Genomic DNA, 25,126 nt, shown 5'->3' with positions numbered 1-25,126 from the left:
CAGTCACTCCAAAGAAACTGCACTTTTTCTGCCAGAACTTGGATAACATTTTCATTTCATTGTGTTGAATGGCAGAGAGATGTAATTATTTGCAGCTATTTCTTCTTCTGCATATTGCCTCTCCTCTGTTTCTACAATTTGCCAAGACAGGTTGCCTTTATCTAAGTCAAGCAGGACTGGATCCAGCTATCAAAAGAAGGGAGTGGAGGATGTTCCCTGGCAGGGAAGCTCCCCAAAGGAGAGCCAGGAACAGTGGGAAGCTGGATATTCTGCATGTCCTCCTGATAAGCACTAGGGCCCAACAGGGTGTCACCCAAGGTGACAGCAACAAGTCTGGGTGTCACAAGCACAGCCACAGAGACCCTCTCCAGCCCCAGCAGCAGTTCTCTCCAAAACAAACTGGTGAAGAAACCACTTTAGGCTTTGATGATCTCGATGTGCTCAGTATTTCCATCCTGATGACCCCTGGAACAGCTCTGTGCAAAGTTTACAGCACCTCTGAAGTCAAGTTCAAGAAATCTTCAGAGACAAGAGTCACTTGGGGCGGGGGTTAAAGAACACAAAATGATCTGTAGGAGTGGCAGGACATAGAAACAAAGCCTGTGCACAGACTGCAGCACTAACAGGAGTCAGCATCTCCCCCTTGGAGCACCTGAGCCTGCTCCAGCATTCCCTCCTGCCTGGCAGTGTAAGAGTGAGGAATGAGCTGGGGCAAGCAGCCTGCACCTGCTTCAGAGGAATTCCAGGCACCACACAGACCCTGGGATATAAAATGCCACAACACATTCTGCCAGTTGCTTGGTAGGCCCTTGATTGTTCAGGCTTGGAATTTCTGTGTTGGGAACAGGAGAAGCAGGGCAGGTGTGGGGTGAGGGCAGCCCTGAGCTGCACGTGGGGAGCTGCACTGGTGCTCCAGGGGTGGGATGATGGAGCAGGAGGTGGAATTAAGCTGTGCCTGTTTTGTCTGGCAGTAAGCAGGGCTGCAGTTCTGCTCCCAGGCACAAGTAAAGTGCGTGAGAGTGTGTGAGAACCAAAGACAAGCTGCACCTAGGCTAGCCTGCTCACAGGGGCTTTCAACCATCTAATTCCAACCCTGTTCCCTGTGCCTCTCCAGCCTGCCTGGCAGAGAATGAAGAGCTGTGCTGCTGTGAGGAAACCTCCCTCCCCAAATAGAGGATTTGCTCTGTTTGCATCCAGGGTGGGATAAGCAAATACAAGAGATGTTAATCTTAATATTATTTTACCCACGTGTTTTCCTGGGATCTGAGCTGCCAAGGGATTTTAATCATGGCATCTTCTAAATATACCTGTGCTACAACCAGAGACTTGAAGCAAATGATGAACTGCAAATATTGCCCCAGCAGGCTCTTATCAAACAGATTTCAGAGCAACCTCTCTGTTAGATAAGGACTGGGGAGATGTGTGGGTAGGATTCATAATGTGGGAGTCAAGTCTGACCTGGCAGCTCAGTCCTCACTTGAGGAAGGGCAGGCACCTCCCTCTTTAGCATCAGCTGAGCTCTTTACAGCCACTCCTCTCCCTCTGGACTGTAGTAGGAGTTGGGATAAGTGAGCCAGAGCAAGCTGAACTTTTGGATAAATGAAATTTTGTGAGATAAATTTAGCTCTCATTTTTTTCCTCCAAGAAAGCCTGCATTTAAAGGCAAACCAATAAGCACCACAGCTCTCACTGACAGGAACATAAAGGCAGTAAAATTAAAAGGCCTGTTCCTTTCCACGTTTACTCAGAAAGACCTGAAGGGCTCCATTTCTCCAAGGGTAAAATAAACTCAAAGTTTAACAATACTGAGGGTTGCTGGCAGTTTTAAAAGCTGTGATATACACCCTGGATACAGCACACACCTCTAGAGCAAAGGTATTTTTCACTCCAGAAAGAAGTGTTCCTTTGCTCCAGCCGAGCACTGGAGCTGGTGACGAGCTGCAGAGACATGGCAGGAATGAGACAAGCAGGGGATCTGCTTGGGATGTGTCCATGAAGGTTGTCACTTTCCCGGGAGCACCATCCCCATCAGCCTCACTGAGGCTGACTTTGACTTTCTGCCCCTTTCAGCAGGCTCCTGAGAGCTGCACAACACCTCAGGGTGCTTCCCTGGCTCCCATACACACTGAAAATAATGAAGACTTTATACATTTCAATACACGTATTTCAGCTTCTTCCTTACTTATAAAATACACCACGATCCAATTTGTTGCTCAGTCAGGCTCTTTGCAGTATTATTTTAATTGAGAGAAATATCAGTGAATTATTACTTCTTTAGAATTAAACATATTTGTCTCTGCAAAAGAAGCAGAGGAAACAACCCCATAGTTTGTGTCTATTTTTGACACTTTCTGAATTCACAAAGGGGCTTGAGCATCCCCATTACAGATCAAAACTCCTTGTTTGAGTTTTGCAAAAGCTGTGGCAGTGAGACAGAACTGACTTTGGCTTTTTATCTTCTTCATTAGTGTTGCCCTCTGCTCTGAATGGCCTCTAGACAAACTATTTATTGTTGGGTTAATTAGATCATTTGGATCTATGCTTGGCACTGCATTTTTGCAGTCTGGAGTATCTAAGACACATGGCGCTTGAATCTCTAAGAATCTTGAGTATGTGACACGTGGGCTTTCCCAAAGAAAAAAGGAGGATAGGAATTACTGGCTGTGGGGATAATATTCCAGACAGGCTAAGTTCCTCTGTTATTATTGCAGGAGTTTATCTAAGTCTGTATAAAGCCCTTAATCTCTAGTGTTCTCTCCTTCAGTGCCTTCAGAAAATAACTTGCCTCTTTGTAAAAATAGTTTGCTCCCATGGAACCAGTGTGAAAAGGAGAAAAATGGCTGTAGACAGCTAATGTTGAAATGCAACCTGAAGAATGCAGCACGTGTGTACCTCTGACAGCTGGGAGTGGGCAGAATGTACATACAGAAAATAACATGCACATCTGTTAATGGAATCATAAACAAATCACCCTCAATTGCTATTTTAATATAGATGAAATATGGCTATCTTAAATACAGATACTCTAAAATAATATTAAGACATTTACAGCACATTTTTAGAAATCTGAACAGTGAGAAAGATGTGGGTAACAAAGCACTCTCTCAGCCCTTCAATGCATGGGGATTTTCCTAGAGATAACCACATGGGACTTCTTTCCCCAGGTGCCTGCTTCAAAAGAAGCAAGTTTTAGCAATTGTTGAGGAAAAGAAATTCATGTTCCCTGGCAGATATTACAATAATAAATTCAGTAGCAAATTTTAGTTTCTGCCCCATCTGGCGGCACCTGCTCTTGTTAAAACACCTCTAACTTCACCTTGTCCAAAGATAAAAATCTAGACAAAGACAGAGTTTCAAAAGAGCCTAAGCACCATTTAACTACTTCTGTTTTAAAATGCAAGGTCACTTAAAAATCAGACTTAAAGGGAGATTTAACCTTATCCCACCTTTTCCTTCAAAGTGTTGGTTTTTTTTAAAGGTTGCTAGGCATATACTGGCTATAACCAGGCTGGATAAAACCACTGGATTCTCTGAGCTTGGGAGCTTTGCTTGGCTGCAGCCCACCTGAAACCCACAGGCAGTGCTGGAGGAGCCAAGGAGAGGTGGTTGAGCGCTCACTGAGTGTTGGATCACAGAAAAGCACCAGGTAGAAAGACTTCCTTCTAAAGGGATGGTGCAGATGTGGCACCAGACCAGTCCTAGCTCAAGTGTCCTGTCCCTTGACTTGGTGTTGAAAGCCTCAGGAAGAGGATCAGTTCAAAACTAGAAGGAGTTAAAGACTGAGATACACAACCTACAGACACCTGAGTTGTAGCTGTGCTATTCCTGAATTACCACTGGCTGGTTTTGCTTAATTTCATTGAGGTACAAAAAATACCTTGTCTAATACAACCTTTTACATTTATACAGTATACCTTTTACAGTTATGTCTGAATATAGTTTCTAACAGGCATAAGCTTTTTTTTTTTTTTTCGTTTGTGGGCTATACATGTTACATATTACTGGTTTGATTTATTACTTGTGCCTAAATTGTTTCATGACTGTGACCAGCATGGAAAATCTGCCACAACATCTATTTGCTCTGGGAAAGTGGCAGTCACCTCCACAATACCAGTGGACATTTAAAACTCATCTGAACCTCATTTGGAGGAAATACAACTCTGAAGGCTTGGGAAAGAGTCTGCAAAAAGTTGAGAAAAGTCTCACCTCCCATCCTTACTAATTCCATTCTGAGATGTACACATCACACATGTATTTGAGATTTGTATCAATCAAACATACAAATCTGCAAGCATGATAAAACCTCAAATGACCTGCCTGGGTGCCTTGTGCCTCTCAGGACTATCAGCTGGACATATCAGGGACTGAAGACATTTGAATCTGCCCCTGGCTGACATCCAGCTTATGGAACAGAGATCAAAAATACACCTTAAAGAAAATATTAGCTGGGAACCAAAATGCTTAACTGCACTCTGGCTGTAGCTACGCTTAAGGAAAAACAGAGAGGAAGCTACACGTGCTCCTCTTTTTAAAAATTCATTTACAGCAACTAAAAAAAGGCTTTGGTTACCCTGAGATGCTGGCACGCTCCTCCTGCCTGAGTTGGGGTTTCTGCTGCTTTTGAAGCATCTCTGGCTCTCGTCCAAATTTGAATGATGGGAGAAATGGATACTTGTTAAAAGCATGTTCTTGATTCACTTAACCAACATAAAACTTTCCTTTTTTTTTCCTGTCAGATTTTTATCCAAAGTACATTGCCAGTGAATTGGACATGAGTAATAAATTCTGATCTCCTTAAAATGTCCTTCCATGAATATAGGTTAAAATCCTCATTAAACACCTTGATAAATTAATGAATTTATAGGGATGCACAGAGAGGTTGACAAGCAGCTGTCATTCACCTTTTCCTCTAACCACAAATGTTTTAAGCCACTCAAAATAATTTCAGATCTGGCACAAGATTTAGAACAGACAAAAGGAAATACTATTTTAAACAGCCAAGTTATGGAAAACCTGACTCCTGTTAAAAAATGTCCTGGATGCTGAGGACTAAAATAAATGCAGAAGATGATCACATCAGAAGAAAAAGGAAGTCCATTGGGTGGACATGAAAGAGAGCAAACCAGACATCCAGGGTAGCAGAGGAACCACAAAACAGTGATGGGGGAGAAGGCACACAGGATACCTTTGGAGCTTTCTCTGCAAGCCAGGGTGCACCTCACTAATTGCCATTAACCTAATTGCCCCAGGATACTCTCAAGATAGAGGCAAAAATCAGAGTGAATTCTGCTCTCTGGGAAAAGAAGGATCAGAGCACAGGCCCAACCCAGAGCCACTGCTGGGTCCTGCTTGGCTCACCAGGGACCAGGCACCTGCAGCCTCCTACAACCAGGACCTGGGGCTTGGCCAAACTCTTCTTTCTGGCACTGCTCCCTCAACCAGAACCCTCTCACTGATGCAAATACCCTTCTGTGACCTTGCTGTGCCTCAGTGTATCTCCAGAGATCTTCCTAACCAGAAGCCCAGTGATTAACTTAATTAGGACAGTAACTTCTGTACCTCCTGTTAATGAAAAGCTGCACCACTGTTCGCTGATGTACAGAAATGCTTTCTGGACAGGAGCTGACACTGGGTGAAGCACATCATGGCACAGCCCAGCTCAGTAACAGCTCATCCAGGTGACACAGATCCAGCTTTTTCTTTACAAACACACCAGTGAGTGGGACCTGAACACCTCCTCTGCCTGTAAGTGAATCCATGGAAACCTACAAAGCTATCTTCTGCTACCACTGAAACAACAACAATTATAATAAATGCAGTTTAGTGTCAGCCCTGGGCAGAGGCAATAGATAACGAGTCAGCCTGAACAGTGCCCTCATTAAGGCTCTCTGGTAAGGAGAGCCCATCCTATATATTGACTTTTCCACGCCTGTTGTGGTGCTGGGTAATTTGACAATTTGCCTTTAATTCTCTTAGGATGCTCCATCTGGGTTCAGATCAATGGCCCACCCAGCTGTTTCAGCTGAACTTGCTGACTGTAAAACAGTCATATAAATTCCTGGTGTGTTCAGGAGAAAATACTGGTGGTGATGTGAAGGATATTCCCCAGAGAATGTTCTCTGACTAAGCCAGTCTGTGTTTGGAGGAACCAATTTTGGGTGGTGTGAGCTTTTCAAAATGACGTAAGTACAATTCTGTGCAGTTTAAATAGCAGAAAGCAAACTGAATGACCTTTCCCAGTGTTTGGGGGAGCAGAAGAGCACTCCCAGCCCTAAAAAAGCACAGATGTGGAAGCAGAGGACTGGAGGAAGACCAGACCCTGACTGGGCAAGCTCTCACAGTGCCTCCTCCGAAATCCCCATTTATACCACGGAACTGTTGCACAGAACCAACAATTTATGGAGCTGATTTCCTTCTAATTCTCATTTCAGCTACATTCATTACAACTCTGTGTTTCTTGGACAAGAACTACAAGGAAGGGGTGGCATTTGTGTGCCAATATCAGTGAGGCAAAGATCTATGAGGAGACACTCCCCTACCCCCATTTCACCCCACGGATAACCAAACCTTCATCCTTCAAAGCTTTTGACACTGTTGCCTTGATCCTTTGCTGTTATCATTATCCTACACAAGCAACAGAGGAGTTGCTCTGCATGATCCATCTGTCCAGGCCTTCCTTCAGCACCACATGGAAGTTTTGCCAGTCGTCCAGAGATGTTTCCTTTCACTGACTCTCATGCACTTGCTAATATCACACACACAGAGGCCTCAAGCTTCAGTCTCCCCTCAATTAATTAAATTAACATGCTACTGTCATGAGACCACCTCCCTGCCTTTTCATATCAAATGCCTGGGGAAGGAAACCCCTGGCATTTGGGAGCTTGCTCCTGCTTCAATTCCTTTCATCAGTGTCCTACAGTGACACAAACCACTGCTGCTTTGTGGGGCTGGAAACAGGGATGATTTCCTTGCAGGTCTTTGCAGCTGCTGAATTGGTGACAGAGGTGCTGATGCACCTTGGTGAGGTTTTTTTTGAGCAGTCTCATATAGCTGGCAGTGTGTAATGTGTCTGTAACATCTCTGGAACGAGCCCATATGTGCACATGGAAATCTGTGTAAGTGGGCTGAACAAGTTAAAAGAGAGGGGAAAAAAAGAGCAGAGTTTTCTGCCTGTGTTAATCCATCCTCTAGGCTGGGCTGAATGTGCTGGTGGATTCATAGCAGGATTATCAAAGAGACTGAAGGAGATGGGTATTAACACACTTCTGCCAGTCTTGGGAAGAGAGGGAGTGCAGGCCAGGGAGGAGAGAGGCACTCTCAGCTTGCTGTCCTAAGTCATAAAATCACAGAATGGTTGGGGTTCAATGGGTCTGAAAGATCATCTAGTTACAACCCACCTGCCAGGGATGGGGATGCCACCCACCAGAGACCAGGTCACTCAGGACCCACCCAAACTGCTCTTGGACACTTCCAGGGATGGGGCATCCACAACTTCTCTGGGAAACTGTGCCAGGGCCTCAGGACCCTCTGAGCAAAGAACTTCTGCATGGGAAAGGCTCAGAGAGCCTTTGTCTCACTGCCTCCTGGGAAGAATATGTAGGAGACAGCCACTACAAACACACTGAGTTCAGGAACAGCTTCAGTGAGATCCTGCACCTTCTCTGATATAGAAGTCAATTGTGCATGAAATACAAAGCTCCAGAAAAACAGATTTCATTAGTTCTGATGTTCATGGAACCACTTGGACGATATGTTAAAAAATAATAGAAAAGCTGGTCATAAAATATCAGCAGAATGGTGCTGCATGTCCAGAAGCTAAAATGGGTACTGAACAAGAAGCCAAATAGCTGCAACTTATTTATTAGAGATGTATTGAATAAATGACCCTACTGTACCCATGGAAACTACTGTACCAATTCATCCTCGACAAATAAGAAAGCAAAAGCTGTTTCCTTAAAGAACTGCCTTAGAACGAACTAATCTGTAAAAATATTAAAGCAGAGCATATTTGTGGGTTTGTTTTTTTTTTTTTTTAAATTACACAGCACAACTTTCTCAAGTCTCACAGCCACCCTTCTGGGCAGGACCTGTTACACTCTTCCTGACACTTTTCAGGGGAAAGCACCTGAATGCAAGTGGCTGGGAACAAAAGTCACCTGCAGAATGTGCAGGTGTGAAGCCTCTCTGTGACTCAGTATGGGGCAATTGGTCTCTGGTGGCTGTCTGAGCACATCACCAACACCACAGATCCCAGTGATTCAGCCTGAAGGTGGGAGAGAAAAATCGGGGTTCAGCTCTAAGCAAAGCAAGCCATGCCCTTCCTCTCTGCTCCTCTGCCTCTGGATACAAGGGCTGTGTGACAGTCACCTGGAGAACACACACACACTGTCAAAGGTGGAGTGTGCACTCTGCAACTAACTTCAGTTGTGTTACTGAGCTTGAACTAAGTCTAATCACTGTTTTAGCCCTTAGCATTCCTATCATTTGGTCTGATCTAACACCACTCCTTTTTCTAATCCTCTTAAACCAGGCTGTTTTAAAGGTTTACTCAGGCTGACACTTGGACCATGCTGCTGGAATACTGTTATTAAAAAGAAAACTATTTGGTGTTCATTAGCAGGGTGACAATTAGCTGCAAGACAGGCACAGCTTGAACCACAGGACTCATGCCTCTGTACTAAATTTATCTGAAGCTCCTGAGACACCAAGGCAGGGGCAGTGCTATCAGAGGAGGGCAGAATCCCACACAGGTCCTGCAAGCGCCCTGCCCACCTGGGAGTTCCACCTGCACAACCACAGCCACTGTCATTCGTTTTGTGGAACTTTCTCCCCAAAATCTTCTTCTTCCTTTTCCCCTCATCTTTTTCCTTTTCCTCGGGAGGCTCTGATGTATCTGAAGGGCCTTGGGTGTCTGGTTTTAAACCGAGTTAGCTCTATCAGATTTATTTTTGTCTGTCTGTGCCACGTGAGGCTTGAATGGTTTTCTGAAATATCACTGTGGCAGACTTTGGGGATAACAATACTGATTATGGTCTTCAACCAGCTGTCTTCTCAAACATAATCCATGTCTTCTTTTCTCTCCACAGCAAGCATAGTTAGTTGATATTTGAACTTTTCCATCTTTGAGAACATGTTTACCACTGCCTACTTGAAGGACACTGGATGTCATTTACTTGGACTTCCTCTGTTCTGCTCTTGCTGTGAAGAAAAGCCCTTTATGTTGATGTGACACTATAAAAATCCATAATCATAAAGTTAAAAATAAACCCCCTTGCTAGAATAAGATCAGCTGAATATACTTAATTTCTTTATATTTGGGTCTGACCTGTTTTCATGTTTAACTTCAATTAAATTACTTTTCTTCAGCAATTCTGAGGCCTTCCAGTAACCATGTGCCACAGAATATAAAAATCACATATTTATTGCACAGATAAGAGTGCACACCATCCCAGGCTGTCTCACTTCAAAGGTCTTGTTCCAACACAAGCCTGCTTTTTATTGCCCCAATGTGAGGAAATATCAACCAGCACCATCTGAACGTCCCCCTCGTGCAGGGGTGAGGGATCAGAGCTCTCTGTACGTTCTCTGAATTCTTCTGCAACACCCACTGATCCTGAGGAAGTGTTTGGCAGGTAAGAGGAAGGGATGAAGAACATGTAGTAGAATTCTTCACCCAGAGTGTTTATTACAATCTTGAGTCATCTGCCACGGTGGAGAGTTTGATTCGCCAATAATTTCACACTACATAAAAATCGAATCTGTGATAATTTAGGTAGGCTATCAAGTACTGCTGATCTCGACCATAAACAAAGCAAAGCCAGTAATTGCTTTTACTGAAAAATTATGTGTGTTTTAGGGTTTTAAACACTGGGCTATCCCAGGGGAAGGAGAAGAAGATTGGAAAGCGGTGGTTTCAACAAACATGAAATTGCACAAAAAGTAGCAAAAATTAGATGATACTGAATTTCCACACATAAAAGCAAATAAAAATGCTGTAATATTGGCTCCTTCAATTTAATCCAGCCAGCTTTGAGATTTCCATTTGCTTTGATATGAAAAATATCAATTTGTCACAATACTGAGTATTGCAATTACTTCACTGTGCTACCATTAGTAAGAAAAAGCTATTGATTTAAACAATGCACACATAAACATGGTTTTCAAACCAAAATTCCTATTTTTCTTAAAGCTTTTGCTATTAATTATTAGAATTCATCGGCACAGTAGCAAAAACCACCAAGCACAGAGGGTTAAATCTCACAGCCCTTGCTGGCAGTGCCCATGTGTGAACACTGCATTTGCAGCCCTATTTTCTCTGAGTGAGGAAAAAAGAATGATTTTATGGCAACAAAAGCTTTCCCCTCCTGTGGCTCACAAGCTGCATGGCAGCTCCTGGCTGCTAGCAGTCAAAAGTGTTGCAAAATTTAATACTAGGGCTCTGGGACTTCTGCAACTTCAGGAGTTACTCTATAGCTGAGGTCAGGAAGGCATGCAGAGGGCCCCAACTAAACTTAATGGAATCAAAGACCTTAAATATTTTTAGAATTTAAAATATGAAACTTCTCTCCCTATACTGACAGAGTTTTATTCCCTCCTCTTTGCTGTTTCACAGTCTTACAATTGAGTGGCAGTAATTCCTAAAAGAATTTCAGGGTTATCACATAGGATTTCTACATTTGAAATATTCCATAAGCTGCAAAAGGCAGGCCTGGGGCTTGGTCATGCAAAAATTGCTCCCACTAAAATCACCAGAGTGATAGACTTGGGAATAGATTGATAGACTGAGCATCCTGGAGGCAAGGAGCAGGGAGGCTGTGACTCCTCCGTGCCTCTCCAGGGCTGCAGAGCCACCACCCCGCTCATGGGGAGCTCACCTTGAGCCCCACAGCAGCTCAGACTATAAAACACCCATTATCCTCGCCTGGTGCTTCCTTAAATTGACACAGATGTCATTTCCTATTATAAATAATTTGTTCCACAAATAGACATTTTCAGGAACAACATCTGTGCCTGTGCTTAATTTGCAGCATGCTGATTGTCTTACAGGAGTCAATGAGAGAGGTCACACAAGTTAAATGAGTTCTGAGAACTGAACTTTGTGGGATTGGGGGTCTTTGTTTGCATTTTGCTTTTGTTTTGCCTTTTCCTGACGTGGGTTTTGTGCTCCTTCAGTGTCATGACTCCTGTGGGGTGTGTGGGAGTTATTTAGGGGTGATACTGAAAACACCAGCCTTTGTATTCCAGCTATTGGTTTAACACAAAACATTAAACATTTTCTAAATCACTTCAGACAGATTTGGAAGCAGTTTTTTGAAAGGCAATTTTTAGGAGCATTGACTTTAACTGTCCCATGCTGCTGGTCCTGGTCTCTGCATGTTCATGGGGGTTCATCCTGCTGAGCCCCAGGCAGTGCTGAACCTCCTCCCAGCAAACATCCACTGCTGTTAGAGGGGCTGTGTGTGTTGTGGCTTTAGACATCCAACCTCAGCAATCCACAGAAAAGGGTTTTGGTGGCCAGCAGGAAAGGTGAGAGGTCCCCAGTGTCCCAAGGGTATATTGCTGCTTGTGCACAGCAAATAATGAAAACCAAACTGCCCCCAAGAAAATTCGTGTATTTGTAGCATCAGGAGATTTTACAAAAAATTCTTTCCTCCCCTTCCAATTTTCTGCACACCTATTATCTATAATTTCATGTCCTGTATACACCTGATAGATTGCAGCCCTGTTGATATGCTAGAATAACAAATAAACAGTTGTTGTTAATAGGAGTATAAAACAAATGCCCAACCCCTGTGGAGCTAATTGTAGTGCTTTACATGCTACCTGTAACACAGCCACTGCAGTGGAGCATGGCATTCCCTGTTCTACCCAGCCAAAAAAACCATGGGCTGTGGCTGCTCCAGCCATCCAGCAGTGACTGCCCCTCCAAACATGAACAAAGGGAAACTTCTCGCAGCACCACAGCTGTGTGAGTGAGGATCCTGACAGAAAAATGAATGTATTCAGGTCTTTATCTCTGGTTAGTTTACTGCTATGGCACATGGCTATATGGAAAACTGAATGCTAATTGAGCTGGTATGTCTGGGCTTTCGTTTCTCTTATCTCCATGAAGGATCAGGCAGTTGGTTTTCCTACCCCACCAAGGGATAACATTGCAGCACAGCTCCATCATTCAGCCCATCCACAATTTGCACTTCCTCTGATACAAACCCAGCAGCTTGGTATGTAAGCTGCCAGAGCCCAGCGACCATCAGCTTCATCATTTCTTCTTCCTGCTGTGAAACTCTTCCAAGCATTCCTTCAGCACTACCTTCCTTGCACTGAGCCTTAGCTCAGGCAGCTCCCTTGGGACCTCAAAAACCAGCAGGGTTACTTTTCTGTGTGTTTGACAAACGGGTGAGACAGACTCTACAAGCCTGTTAACTCTCAGGAATTTTTTTAATTAAAAGACCTCCAAAACACCAGAATCCCCTGCTGCCAGTTCTGGTGATGTGGTTAAATGAAGTCCTTGTTCTGCTTGGAGTGGGCAAATGGAATGGGTGGTGCAAGCAGAGGCACCAGCTCAGTGACACTGTTCAGTGACACTGTTCAGTGGCATTGTTCAGTGCTGGAAGGACAGGGGTGATGTCCTGAGCAAATACTTTGTTCCAGGTTTGTCCTGTTCCTGCTAAGAGGAAAGTGGATTCCTCCCATTTCCTCTGCCCTGTGCTAATCAGAAGACAGGTGAAACGAGAATCATTAAGGTTGGAAAAAATCAAGCTCATTGAGTCCAAAATGACTGAATGAGATGAAGGAGGCCAGGGTACCCTGGCATCCTCTGCAACACTGCAGGATGCAGTAATTGCCTTTTTCTGTGTGAGCTGGTGCAAACCCTCAGTGTGCTGGTGCCTGTCTTTCTGCAAGGCCACAGCTGTGTGGTGAAACACGTGCTGCCTCATCAGCACCCAAGGCATCCTTCGCAGGGCATGAAATCCCAGGATTGCTTGGCAGGAGGGTGCTGGGTGTGTGTGGTTGGGGAAAGGCTTGAGCTGATAATGAGAAACAAAAAAGCTCACTTCCAAACTTTCTCTCACCAAAAATCAGGCCGTAATAAGCACTTGTCAGCAGAAGAGGAAAAAGTGTTTCAACATCAGCTTTCAGGAGAGTGAGAAGAGAGCAGAGCAGCAGCAGATGTATCATCTCTTTGTTTCTCGCAGACTCTCTGCCCCATAGTTAGGAATTTCACCAATTCTCCCTTCCAGAATGAAATTCCCCCACCAGGGGTTGTTCTCCTGAGATTTAATGTGTATTCATTGCTGAAAGAAAAGAATGTATCGACTACCAAATTTGCTCCTGACTTCTGGCAGGGATCAGCTAGGTTCTCGGGGCCTGAAAACATGCTGAATTAATTTGGGCTGTGCAAATATAGACAGTAAAACATAACACAAGAGCTTATTCTCTATTATTTTACATAATTGAAAACTCTCTGCCCCTTGAAGACACCTCCCTTCCCCCAGGGAGGTTTTTCAAACAGCCCAAAGCATGGGAACTGTCCAGGTCAAACACAGGCTCTTTAATCCCATCAGAAATACATAAACACATCTCATAATCCAGCCTCCTCCACCCAGTGGCATGAGATGAGCAGCTTTTATCAGTGCCAGACTCATTATCTTTTCTCCAGAGGATACTAGAGAAGCACCAGTCCAGCCAGTGTCTCCTGAAATGAAAAGACTGTGAAAATAGAGGATGGACCTGCTTGGGCTGAGAGCAGGAGTAAGAGCAGAAAAATATGAGATAGAAATGTATAAACCAAAGGTAGAAGTTGCCAAAACCACGAGGAGTCTTTTCTGCTGCACCAGGCAGCTCTGATGGGCTCACCTGTCTGGAACCACTACACTGAGCACAGGGTGCATTGTCACAGAAGGAAAGAGCAAACAGCAATTAAAATGATTTACAGAAAGGGTTAACCAGCATCACTCTGCCTGAGCAGCACATTCCTCTGGCAGTAATCTCTTCTATTTTTAAGAGATTAAAAACTAAGAGCAGCAGCATCTGGCCTCTAATTTTCAGAAATAACAAATCAAATGCCCCAAAATTGGTAATTTGGTAGATTAAATTATCAAAGCCTATTCTTTTGGTGTCCACATTTGATAGTGCTTTGATCTTGTTTATATCTTAGAAATTGTTTCATGGACTAACTTTGTTGATTATCTTCAAACTGGGACAGGTTTTATTCCATCAGCAACTGCCTTCCGAGCAGCAGCCTGCTCTTTAAAGTGCAAATTAAGAACCAGGAAAGAGAAGAAAGGATGGAGCTGTTTTAAGGAGCTGCTGGATGTCAACAGAGGTCAATGCTTTGGTTTAATTTCTTAACTACGTAAGTACAAATGACCTGACACAATCCAAAATCGAAAGCTGTGACCAAGAGAGGAGGAACAGCCAACTCCAGAGTCTCAGCATCCTGAGCAGTGGATGATGGCTCTGGCCACAGCAGCCCCAGCCACTCGGGACAGCTCTGTGGAAGAGATGCTGGAGGCCACAGGAGATTCCCCCCTGGAAAGCCTACACCAGAGGGATCTCCCAGCGAGCTAAAGGAGGAGGCAGCCCACTCTTCTGCTAAAATTCATAATACCACATGTAACTGGGGAAACACTAAGCAGAACAGAGCTTATAAAAGTGCATTCAATGAGCTGGCCACAGCCCAAACACAGAGAAATGCAGATGATTCCATTTCCAACTCTTCTGGGTGCAGAAGAGGCTGAGGGAGGCAGCTCTGAGCTGGTGACTGCTGCAGCTGGCACTGTGTCCTTGGGAGCTGCTGCTGCACAGACTGGCTGTGGCTCATCCTGCAGGGGATGCTGACCCAGGGCTCTCCTCAGGGCTCTCTCCAGCTGCACAAGGCTGGAGTTGGTCTGCCCTGGAGCCAGCCCTGCTGCACCACAGTGACCATGGGGCTGCTGCTGCTGCCCAGCTCAGGGAGGTGCCGCAGCTCAGCCGCCTCCCAGAAAGAGAAATGCTCTAAATTAATGTGCTCTGTGACGAGCTGCCAGTGTTAGTGTGGCTTTTGAACTAGCCCCAATGCCACAGAGAGATTAAATCTTTATTTTAACAAGAATATTATGGTTTCCTAGGCAATCCAATGCATACAAACAATGGAGCTAACAAAACACTGGATAAAGGCATATCACTTCAATTCCCACATACTGCAAAATATTACTTGCCCTGGGGGAACTCACTGGGGAGGATGAGAACACTTCAAGAAACTTAACCCTGAAGAAATGAGCTGGAAACTCCAAATCTGACCAGTGTGAACATGTTAGAAACTGTACAGCTGACATACAATCTCCAGCAATAAGGAGTAAGATGCTTTACCCTTGAGCTAAGTTTTGCCTGAATCATGTGAAAACTTTTTATAGACATGAAAAGAGAAAATTTACATATGCACACCTCTATCTTAAGAAACAAGATTTTGCCTCTGAGGGCTTGCTATATGATCTTTAAAGAAGCTCAACAATAATTCTATTGTTAGTCTTTGTGTTTCGGTGCTTCCACGCAGCAATAGCTAGAGTCAACTTCAAATTATTAATCAAATAAACATGCACAGAGATCCCAGGGGCTTGATGCCAAAAGCCAGCAGGCAGTTCAGTAAAGGAGTGTGAATTCATCCAGAGTTAAAATTCAAATGTGGGCTACTCTTTCACAAAACCCAGACAGTTCCTCCGTCCCAGACTTTGCATGAACTGATTGAGTTAAAAATACATGACTTTTATGCCTCTGTGCTTGACACTCCATGTCCTCTACTCAGTCTGTAGCCAGTGTTCCTGGGGAGGACTCACAAGCCAACACCACAGCCCAATAAAGCAACCCTTTTTTCTGTTAATGGAGTTTCCTCTCTGCAACAGAACCAGCAAAACATGGTTTGTGTCATTCAACAAGCTGCTTCTGCAGAAATACTCAAGAATACTCTCAGTTTTGTTATTAATCACCCCTCATCTGTGGAAAACTTTGGTCCCCCAAAAAACTCAAGAAACACAGAATCAGCTGAATCACACCTGAGATGATCTCTCCCATCTGATAAACAATGGCAGAGACATTCCACAAACAAAACCAAGCAGCTCCTCTTCCAAAGAAGTGAAATCTGACAGACCCATAGAGAAGATGCTCCAACTCAGTCTGACTTGTGGGGTTCAGCTCTGCCTTAGCAGCTCCAGCTGTGCACCTCCTGCTCCTCCTGAAGACCAGAGACAGCCAGGGCACAGTTTCACCCAACTCATGCTGTACTCCAAAGCTTCACAGGGCAGGAAAATGAGCAAATGGCTTCTTTCGGGGTTTGATGGGGTCTGCTCAATGCACTCATTCCTCTGAGTGCTGCCATCTGGTACAGGAGCTAACCACAACCTGCTGATAAAGAATTTACATTGCCTTGGTACAGCTCTTCACTTTAATAGCTCCACTCTCTTTTCTTAATAAACCTCAGGAGACATCTTCTGCATTCCCTAACTCACCTAATCCATGGGGCACTGCTCAGAACAATGCCTGTGTTTCTCCCAAAGTTCTTGGCAGTAATAAATTGCATTTCCACAGATGAAATCAACAGAACAATTTCAAAGAACACCAGTTCATGGTAAGTCAAACCCCACAGGGTCCAGGAGCTGCTGGAAAGGAGAAGCACCATCTCCCTGATAAACAGACTTGCCTCCATGTATCTCCTTCATGTAAAAGCTGATATGGCAGAAGTTGGAGATCCTGTGACATATTCTATAAAGATCAAGTAGCTCTTGGATCAGGCTTGCAGCAAGTCCCCCCTGCTGCATGGATAGCGTGGATTTGAACACTCAAGGCTGTGCAGGAACTGAAACCATTACAGATACTATACCCACCTGCAAAGCTGTTATAGGAAGGTCTCTCAGAGTGTTAATGATGCTTACCCTGCCACACCAATCCCTTAGACTCAGCCTGTCTCATGGACTAACCTGCACTCTAGCAAGTATGGCATCTCTGAGAAGATCTTAGCAACAGCATATGTGTTCCTACTTTACAGAATCACAAAATGTGCTGAGTTGGAACCCACAAGGATCATTGAGTTTAACTCCTGGCCCTGCACAGGACAGCCCAAGAGGCACACCATGTGCCCAGGAGTATTGTCCAAATGCTTTTTGAATTCTGTCAGGTTTGGTGCTGTGCCCACTGTCCTGGGGAGCCTGTTCCAGTGCCCAGCCACCCTCAGGGTATGATATTCCACAGCTGGAGACACCCTGAGTGCAGGAGTGCCTGTGGGACATGCAGGCTGACCAAGGCTTTTTCATGTCAGAGGCAGGTAAGTTCCATCAGCTGCATCACAAGAAGCACCATAACTGGCATTTTGGGAATACATATCTTCCAGAAGGGTTTATGACAAATAGACTCCATTGCTCCTCTCAGAAATATGTTCCAGCAGTTAATCTTCCTGAGTGCTAAAACACACGCCTTAGTTTACATCAAACTGATTTTAGCACCCAGCTTGCCTGCTAGCAAACTGTGAGTGTAACACAAGCAGGAGCCTTGGAGAGCAGAACCTCCCAACCCAGCTCATTGAAACCAGACAGGAGCAGCTCCAGTGGCAAAATGCTTTTTCAGGAGTTTAGCAGGAAGCATGGAGTTTCTTCCTCCTCTTTTGGGTACAGAGGAATATTTCAGACACCAGAGGTGAGAGTCACAACTGTAACTCTGAAGCAATCCTGTGTCAAGCTCTTGGGCATCCAGGAGGAACCAGGGAAAGGTGTGTTTTGCACAGGTACTCATGTCATTCCTCTCCTGCATGGATGAGCTCTGTTTAAAACATCCTACAAAAATATCAGTGATTCTGTGATTTCTGTCCGTCTTTCAATGATGTTTCAATGCCTTTCATGAACTTTTGCTGCCAGGATCTTTAGGGCCAAGGACTGTCTTTTCATCCCATATTTATATAGCACCCACTGACCCTGAACTGAAGCTTCCACAGATGCTTATCTGTACCTCTGTCAAGGCATTTCTTCAGTCCTGTTGGTCCAGAGTCTCTCAGGAACAGAATGTCTGTTTACTCAATTATATTTATTTTCTTTCAAAGGATATTTTTTTTTTTAAGACCATGTGCTTGTTGTGTTTTTTTGGCAAATGGTGCCGAGAAATTAAAAAAACCCCACTAAACCCTCAGCAAACGGTGCCAAGAAATGCAGAAATGCATTTCTTCACCCTACATCTCTTCAACATTTCTCTTCCCTCCCCAACAACCCCTGTTCTTTCTAAGCCCTGGGAGCACTGGTGTCCATGGTCATTACAGAAGTATTCAGGGTGCCTGCCACAGCTGATGACAGCTCTATAATCGTGGTGCAATTGGATATGTTGCCATGCTTAAGTCAGCTGGTTTGTGTTGGAGGTTTCAGCGTGGCATGCCTTCGAACTGATGTAATTCTCCATGTTTTGTCTGAAAAGCGTGGCTTTTTGGCAAGTCCCTCTGGAGCCCAATGAAAGAAACCTATATTTTCCAGGCCCTCCTAGGCCACAGCGATGGTTGGTGGTGGGCTGACACATGTAATTCCGAATCTCTGCTCGTCCCTGGGCAGAGCGCTTGCCCACAGAAAGAAAACCGTCAGCTGAAACCGACCCAAATTCCTGCCCGACTCTAAAAAAAGAGATTCAGCCATTCAGAAGCAACAGAGAGATCTGCCAACCCAAACTGAGTCCCTCCAAGAAATTAACTCCCATTTGTTTATTACTGAGTATTTGCCACCTCTAAGTACCGTGAATAGCTGAAACATATTCCAGCCGGGGAAGCTGCCAGGGGGTGTTTTCTCGAAAAGGCCGACGTGCATATTCTGGTCTCGCTGATGCCACTCCTTCCAATCTGTGCCCTCTTCTATCAAACCAAACCCCTCAAACATTAGCAGTCTCTTCTGTCTGCAGCTGCTGATGGCACGCCCTGCCTGGCTCTGAGCCACCCTCCTTGAGGACTGGGTGTTCAGTGCTGTTCTGTCTGCAGGCCTGGAGAGAAGTGAACACTCTTGCCCTTCTCTCCAGAAAACAGGTACAGGAACACTGCATTAACTTGGATTTTAACTGGCTGTGCCCAGCACTGTGCTCTCTAGGAGCTGCAGAGGCAAGATCCTAAGTTCTACTTATCGTCTCCAAAGGATAAAGAAGTGATGCTGCTTCCAGAAGGTTCCAGAGCCTGGGAGATGGAGAGTACCATGGCAGTACCTGACTGTAAGAGCATGACAGTGATTTTCTGTTTAAGGGCTATACAAGATCTGTACACTCCAGAATCAGTGGCTACCTTGAATAGAAAATGGAAAATAAAGGGCCACTCCCTTTTGAAACCTCAAAAATGACAGTAAATCAAAATCAGAACATCCTTGTCTCCTCTCACTGCAGGCAGGTCTGAACAAAATAACTAGCAATTAATTGCTAGTGTATCCAAAACAACAAATCAACCATTTTCATCTGTTACCTATGTGTGTTTCTGTCAAGGGAAATGTAAATTTTGGGCTGATGAGAATAACTTCTGATGACTGGGCATCACTGCTGGAAATTATTAATTCCTTTACTTTTTAAAGGTACCTTTCTTTATTCCATTCTAACATTCAGCTACAAAACATTGGATAAGTCATGGAAATTTCCACCTTACTGATATGGCATTAGCAACAATCAGCTCCTACATCACATAGACTTGGCTCTTTCTTACTAGGTCACTACTCCAGAAAGAGTTTTGGAAGGAAAGCAGTGAACTAACCTGTACAAAAACAGCTTTTTTGAGGGCTGACTTTAAGACCCAGCAAACAAAAGCAGAGATGGCAGCAGCTAAAGGCAGACAGTAAACTTCCTGTGTATCTTTATCCCTTCAGGCACTGAGTATACAACACTCAACCCTGTACTGGAGACACTCCAAAATCCTGGCACCACAAAGGCTTCCCAAGCACTCCCCTTTCGTGCTGCCTTTCACAACCCAGCAAGCACACGACGTTAAGGAAGAGCAACTGAAAGTGACCTTTAAATAGAAAAATGTTAATTTCAGCTATTGTTTTATGTATCTTCAGTAATGTATCCCTAACCTGACCCAGGTTGCTCGGGCTCTCCAGCATAGCTGGCTGTGACTGTGCATGTGTAATGTGTGCTCAGCTCCCGCGGCGCCCGCAGCCGCCACCGCTCCTCCTTGACCCGCTCCCCAAGAACACAACTTGATGCTTTTGACAGGTCTACCTCACCTGTCTGTGCAAAGCAGAAACTGGAGAGCCAGGAATAAAAGGTGCTTGGTGAAGGGTAAAAAAGGAGAATGGCTGAGAATGTACCCAAACATTCCTTACATACAAAGCTGCGAGTGCAGTTTGAGGTGAGTCCTTTGTCAGGAGGGCAGTGGTGAAATGACAATCCCAGCACTGGTAACATTCAGCGAGGTTTGTACACACACAGAAAGGTTTGGCCATGTCAGTAACTGAGTTATATCTCCCCATGTTGTTTCTTTTTCAGACTTGATACAGATTGTGCTGTTTGGTTTACTGTGTACATGCACAAAGATACAAAGAGATAAGTAACCAAAGTATTTGGGCTTTAAGAGTCAGAAATTGGGGCTGGTTCCATACATAACGCATATGTGACATACAAAGCCATGACTAAAGCATTGTGGTAACCTTCAGAGGAGCCTCCAGGTGATGATGCATAATTAAGGGACTTGTTAAGCCTAAAGGTACTGAGAAAAACCAATTCGAGTAAAACCAAACCAAAACAAACCCCTCTGATACTTAAATCTAATTTTAGACACCTGTTGTGGGGGATTTATAAAATACCCCTTAAAGCAAGTGATTCACGAGCCATGGACAAATGAAAGGCCCAAAACAGAACCCAGCAAGCTGGTGTGGAGCCTGGCAGTGTGCTGGGAGCCTCACACGAAGCACCCATCCTGCCACCCTGCCACACCCTCTGTGTGCCTTAAAATTGGTATGACTCAAAAATCAAACCACAAAAACATGTTTCATAAGAAATAATGTGTGATGGCAAGTTGCCTACAGCAACATTTAGTATTTTTTCTTCTGTCAGCGGGAAATCTGGAATTTTTTCCCTTGCCAGATGAACACTGTCCACACTGAACACCAAGGGCACACAGGGCTGCACAGCAGGGAATAACACTTGGTTGCTTTCATTAAAATCATTAACTTTTCAGGGTATTTAATATAATTCAGCTTGTGCATCAGACTTCTCTTTGGGACTCATTCCCTATACCCAGTTGAGAAAACTAATTCTATCTAAACACTTAAAAGAGCTTTCTGGGAGTCTAACAGATGATCAGTGAGGTCTAAACCTCAGGAATACTTCTGTGCACACAAATCCTCCCGTGCCAACTGAGATCTTGAATTTTGCAGAAATGTTCTGAGATTTGAGCTTCTACTTACACCAACATTTTCCACTCTGAACCATTTAAAACAGTTTTTTATAATTAAACCCAAGCGATGCCACAGTGGGAACCACTTGGATGATGAGCTGCTGTACAAGTCAGTCTGTCAAGATGAATCAGTTTGTTACAGACCAACTCTGTATTCATGCAGGAACCCATTTAAGTTAACAGCAGATTACAGATGCTTCCCTCAACACGACATGAACTCTCCAGATAAGGTTATTTTTTACAGCAAAATCTGATTTTAATTGCAGCACAGGAAAAAAGGTTCAAGAAAAATGTTCAACCTGCCCTGAGAAATTAACAAAGCCCATGTGTGAAGCACATGTGTACTGTGCTGAACACACTCTAACTGTATTTGCACTGACTTATACACAGACAGCAGGAGGAAATATTCACCAAATCACAGCCAAAGTCCTTTATCCATGTCAAGAAAGGAAAAATGCAACAGATATAGCAGAAAGTGTAACATGTGGAATGAAATGAGTTAGCTACTCAGCATTTGCTCTGGAAAGGCGGACCACATTCACAGCTCAGGGTCTCATTGAAGGCCCTTTGAAAGAAATTCAAACTCCTACTGACTTCAGTGGGATTTTGGACCACATCTACTGTCCATTAACATATGATGAGTGTGAATACACTCAAAATATCACCTTTTCTAAATTTCATAAACAGACAAACACAGGAGAGTACAAAAAGAGGAGATAGGCAAGAGGAACTGATGAAGGAAAAAAGGTTAAAAAAAGGCAAACAAGCAAATCATTAATGCTCTTGAGACTGATGATGTAACATGGTGATGGAGAACACACCTCAGAGGCAGATGGAAGTCTGAGCTGTGGCTTCAGCTTTCCACACCCTCAGACACTTAAATTCCACCACCGCCTTCCTGGTTTGCACAAACACCTTATTCAAATGTTTGGGTTTAGAGAAATAGGCAGAAAAATCACTGCTTGTTGCCCATTTATCCAAGCACATCCAGTTTGCTTTCCTTATGTTGTTTATATTTGTGTTCCTACTGGCTCTTCTGAGATCTCTGTTTCTGTTTCCTGATGAAGTGTGGCAAGGCAAACTGACACAACAACCATAAGCGTGTCAGCCCGCTCCTAACTCAGAATTTCCTGTGCTTTGCTTGATTGGGAAGTGGGCATGGGTTCTTATATTGTTTAAATTGTTTTTCCTTCTTTTTATTGCAAGTTTTCTCTGACACCGTAAACAGTGTTTTAGGCAGGCAGGTAATTAAATGCTCATTAAAACAACTAATTAGTGCAGTACCAAAAGTAAGAGATTTTATCCAGTGCCTTAAGGGCTGGGGTCTTCAGAGAGAAAAGAGTTGATTTGAACCAGAGAACTGACAGAGACCCAGGGCCTCTAACAGAGCCTCAAATGAAGCCTAAGCTGCAATTGATGTACCAGAATTATAACATCTACTGTGGTCACCAGCAGATGTTATTGAACAACTTCAAAGCTAAACACTAAGTACAGAAGAAAATAAATATTCTTCTGTACTAAGAAAGGGATTAGCACATCACAGCAAAGCCTGCAAAATAAATACCTGACTTCTAATTGTAGCTCTGAGCGTTCTAATTACTTATTTGCCCCCCCTAGGCAGACGTCCCCTGTGCTGGGAGCGCCGGGCAGGTCTGTGCTCACAGAGGTGCCACACGTGAGGCTGCACAAGCTGGTGAAAAAGCTGGTGACAAGTGCCCTGCTCAGTGTCCCAGCACGAGAGCAGCGCTGCCCACACAGCCCCACTGGCTCACATCACAGGCAGGCACAGGGGGCAGCTGCACCAGCTCTCGATGCTTCCAAATTGAAAAAGAATGTAGAGCTCTGCCCTCCGTTTAGAAGATGAGACTTACTTTGTGAAACAGTTTTCAACATCATTTGCAAATAAATGCTTTTATAAAACTGCAGGGACCGCGTTTATGATCTGATATAAAAATCAACAGATGCCTGTTAAGTTATTACAATGAAGAACTTGTTCGACGGGATTACATCCATTATTGTAAGTGATTTACATCCTATAAATCACTTCTTTGGGGATTTACTTATTTTTCCTTTGGCTGGCAGTGCTACTCATTCTGTTCCTGCTATTTTGGAGATGAAAGTTTGGAACATCTCACATATGTAGAATGAATAAATATTACAAGACATGCTGAGAAAAGCTGTCCTGTTTGTCAAGTGCCTTTGGCTAAAGGAAATTCTGAACTTCTTGTACCATCTGTGTCTGTACCCACATGGACTCACCACACTGAACCCTCTTCATGCAATTCCAGCCTCAGAGCCAGGTCTCCCAGCTGGGTGCAGCTCGGCAGATCTCCCTGGAACTTGGCTGATTCCAGGCAAGTGAGAATCTTGCCTTACCCCAGGAATGGTTTCTAGAACTTTATTCAGATGGTGCAGCACTGGAAGATGAATCACAGTGACCTGCAAAGAATCTACTACTACGTCAATGAAGATGAGACACAGTAAAAATGTGGCAGCCTGGGACAGAGGGAAGATGGGTTTCATGTGTCCTGAACCTCCTCCTTGCAGTGCCAGAGAGGGGAAATCCAGGCTAGGCTGGGCTTGAACTCATAGGAAAGCACTGCAGGCAGAAACCACAGACATGTTTGTTATGCAATCAAGCTAAATCAAAAGGGAAAGGTACCCATAAAGTCTGGATAAGCAAAATTTGATGTGGTGCAGAACATGAAATCAAAATCAAAGGGAAAACAATGCCAGGGAAAGAGAGCTGGAAATGGAGAGTAATTCCATCACAGTCCTAAAGGCTCCAGGTGCCCCTCTGTAATTAAAGCATGTCTCCAGCTGAAGCCATGGTCAGTCTACAGAACATGGTGAGGAGACACAAATGAATAAAAACTACTTCATGCGTGGAAGGTTGCAGGACTGGTCCTAATGCCGGAGCTCTTCCCCAAGCAGCTCCCAGATAAAACCGGAGCTCAGCAGCTCCGTGTGCTCCAGCCTCCCAATCAGGAATGCAAGAGGAAAGCCTGCTGACTTTGAAGATTGGCTGATCACTGCAAGCTTTGTCTTGCCCTCATCCCTTTCTCTGTGCCTTGGATTTCAGTACAAACTTCACGTACCCAGATTCAAAGGCAGAATTTTGAGTGGAATCTCTCGTGCGTCTGAGAGCCTCCGAGGAAAGGAGGTCCTGTTCCCAGAAGGTGCTGGGAATGATAACAGCGTGTTAGCCAGCTTGGGTACACAGAGCATGATAGAAATGTATCAGAGTTCTCTGCTAGAAAGGTTATTATCAGCCTTTGAAATGCAAGCCTTTAGCAGGGAAGATCAGACGGGTAAAAACTGATAGCAAAATCTGAGCAAGTTTCACCTTGAAATTGGCCCTTTGGGAACTGTAAGGATGAAATGGGATCAGTTTGAAGGGGAACAGTACTAGCTTGGCAAACTGGCCATGACCACATGGCTTTGGATGAGCAAGGGAGGCCTGCTGGACTCTGTGTGCCATGCTGGGTCCCTGATGGAAAGCTAAAACAACAGAAAACAAGACAAAATAAAGTTCTAGATAAAATACTCATCTACTGCCTAGACAGACTGAATCCTATTGACTTCCCCACATCAGAAATCATACTATGGAAAACATGAGCAGCATCTGGGGAAGTTCTCTAGAACTTTAGTTTCCTTTTTTTTTTTTTTTCTTCCTATTTTTTTCTTTTTTCTGAAAGCAGTAGGAATACAGAATAACCCAGGGGAGCCAGCAAAAATACCTTTGCCTCCAAAAAT

At 44.2% G+C, this 25,126-nt stretch overlaps 1 protein-coding gene across 2 annotated transcripts in view; it reads right to left on the bottom strand.

The window, feature by feature from the left end:
• GPC1 (glypican 1) overlaps positions 1 to 25,126 on the bottom strand; it is a 198,657-nt gene that overhangs the window by 35,800 nt on the left and 137,731 nt on the right. Inside the window, exon 1 of one of the 2 annotated variants that reach the window (XM_058843987.1) lies at positions 23,630 to 23,663. The exons of the other annotated variant lie outside the window; for it this stretch is intronic. Within the exon in view, the coding sequence (XP_058699970.1) occupies positions 23,630 to 23,648 (19 nt within the window). The 5' untranslated portion in view covers positions 23,649 to 23,663. Of the gene's footprint in view, positions 1 to 23,629; positions 23,664 to 25,126 lie in introns of those variants that run through there. 2 annotated transcript variants of the gene reach the window in all.

This window comes from Poecile atricapillus, chromosome 8, assembly GCF_030490865.1.
Source record: "Poecile atricapillus isolate bPoeAtr1 chromosome 8, bPoeAtr1.hap1, whole genome shotgun sequence".
Classification (NCBI taxonomy): Eukaryota; Metazoa; Chordata; class Aves; order Passeriformes; family Paridae; genus Poecile; species Poecile atricapillus.
This window is presented reverse-complemented; position numbering and strand designations above follow the sequence as displayed.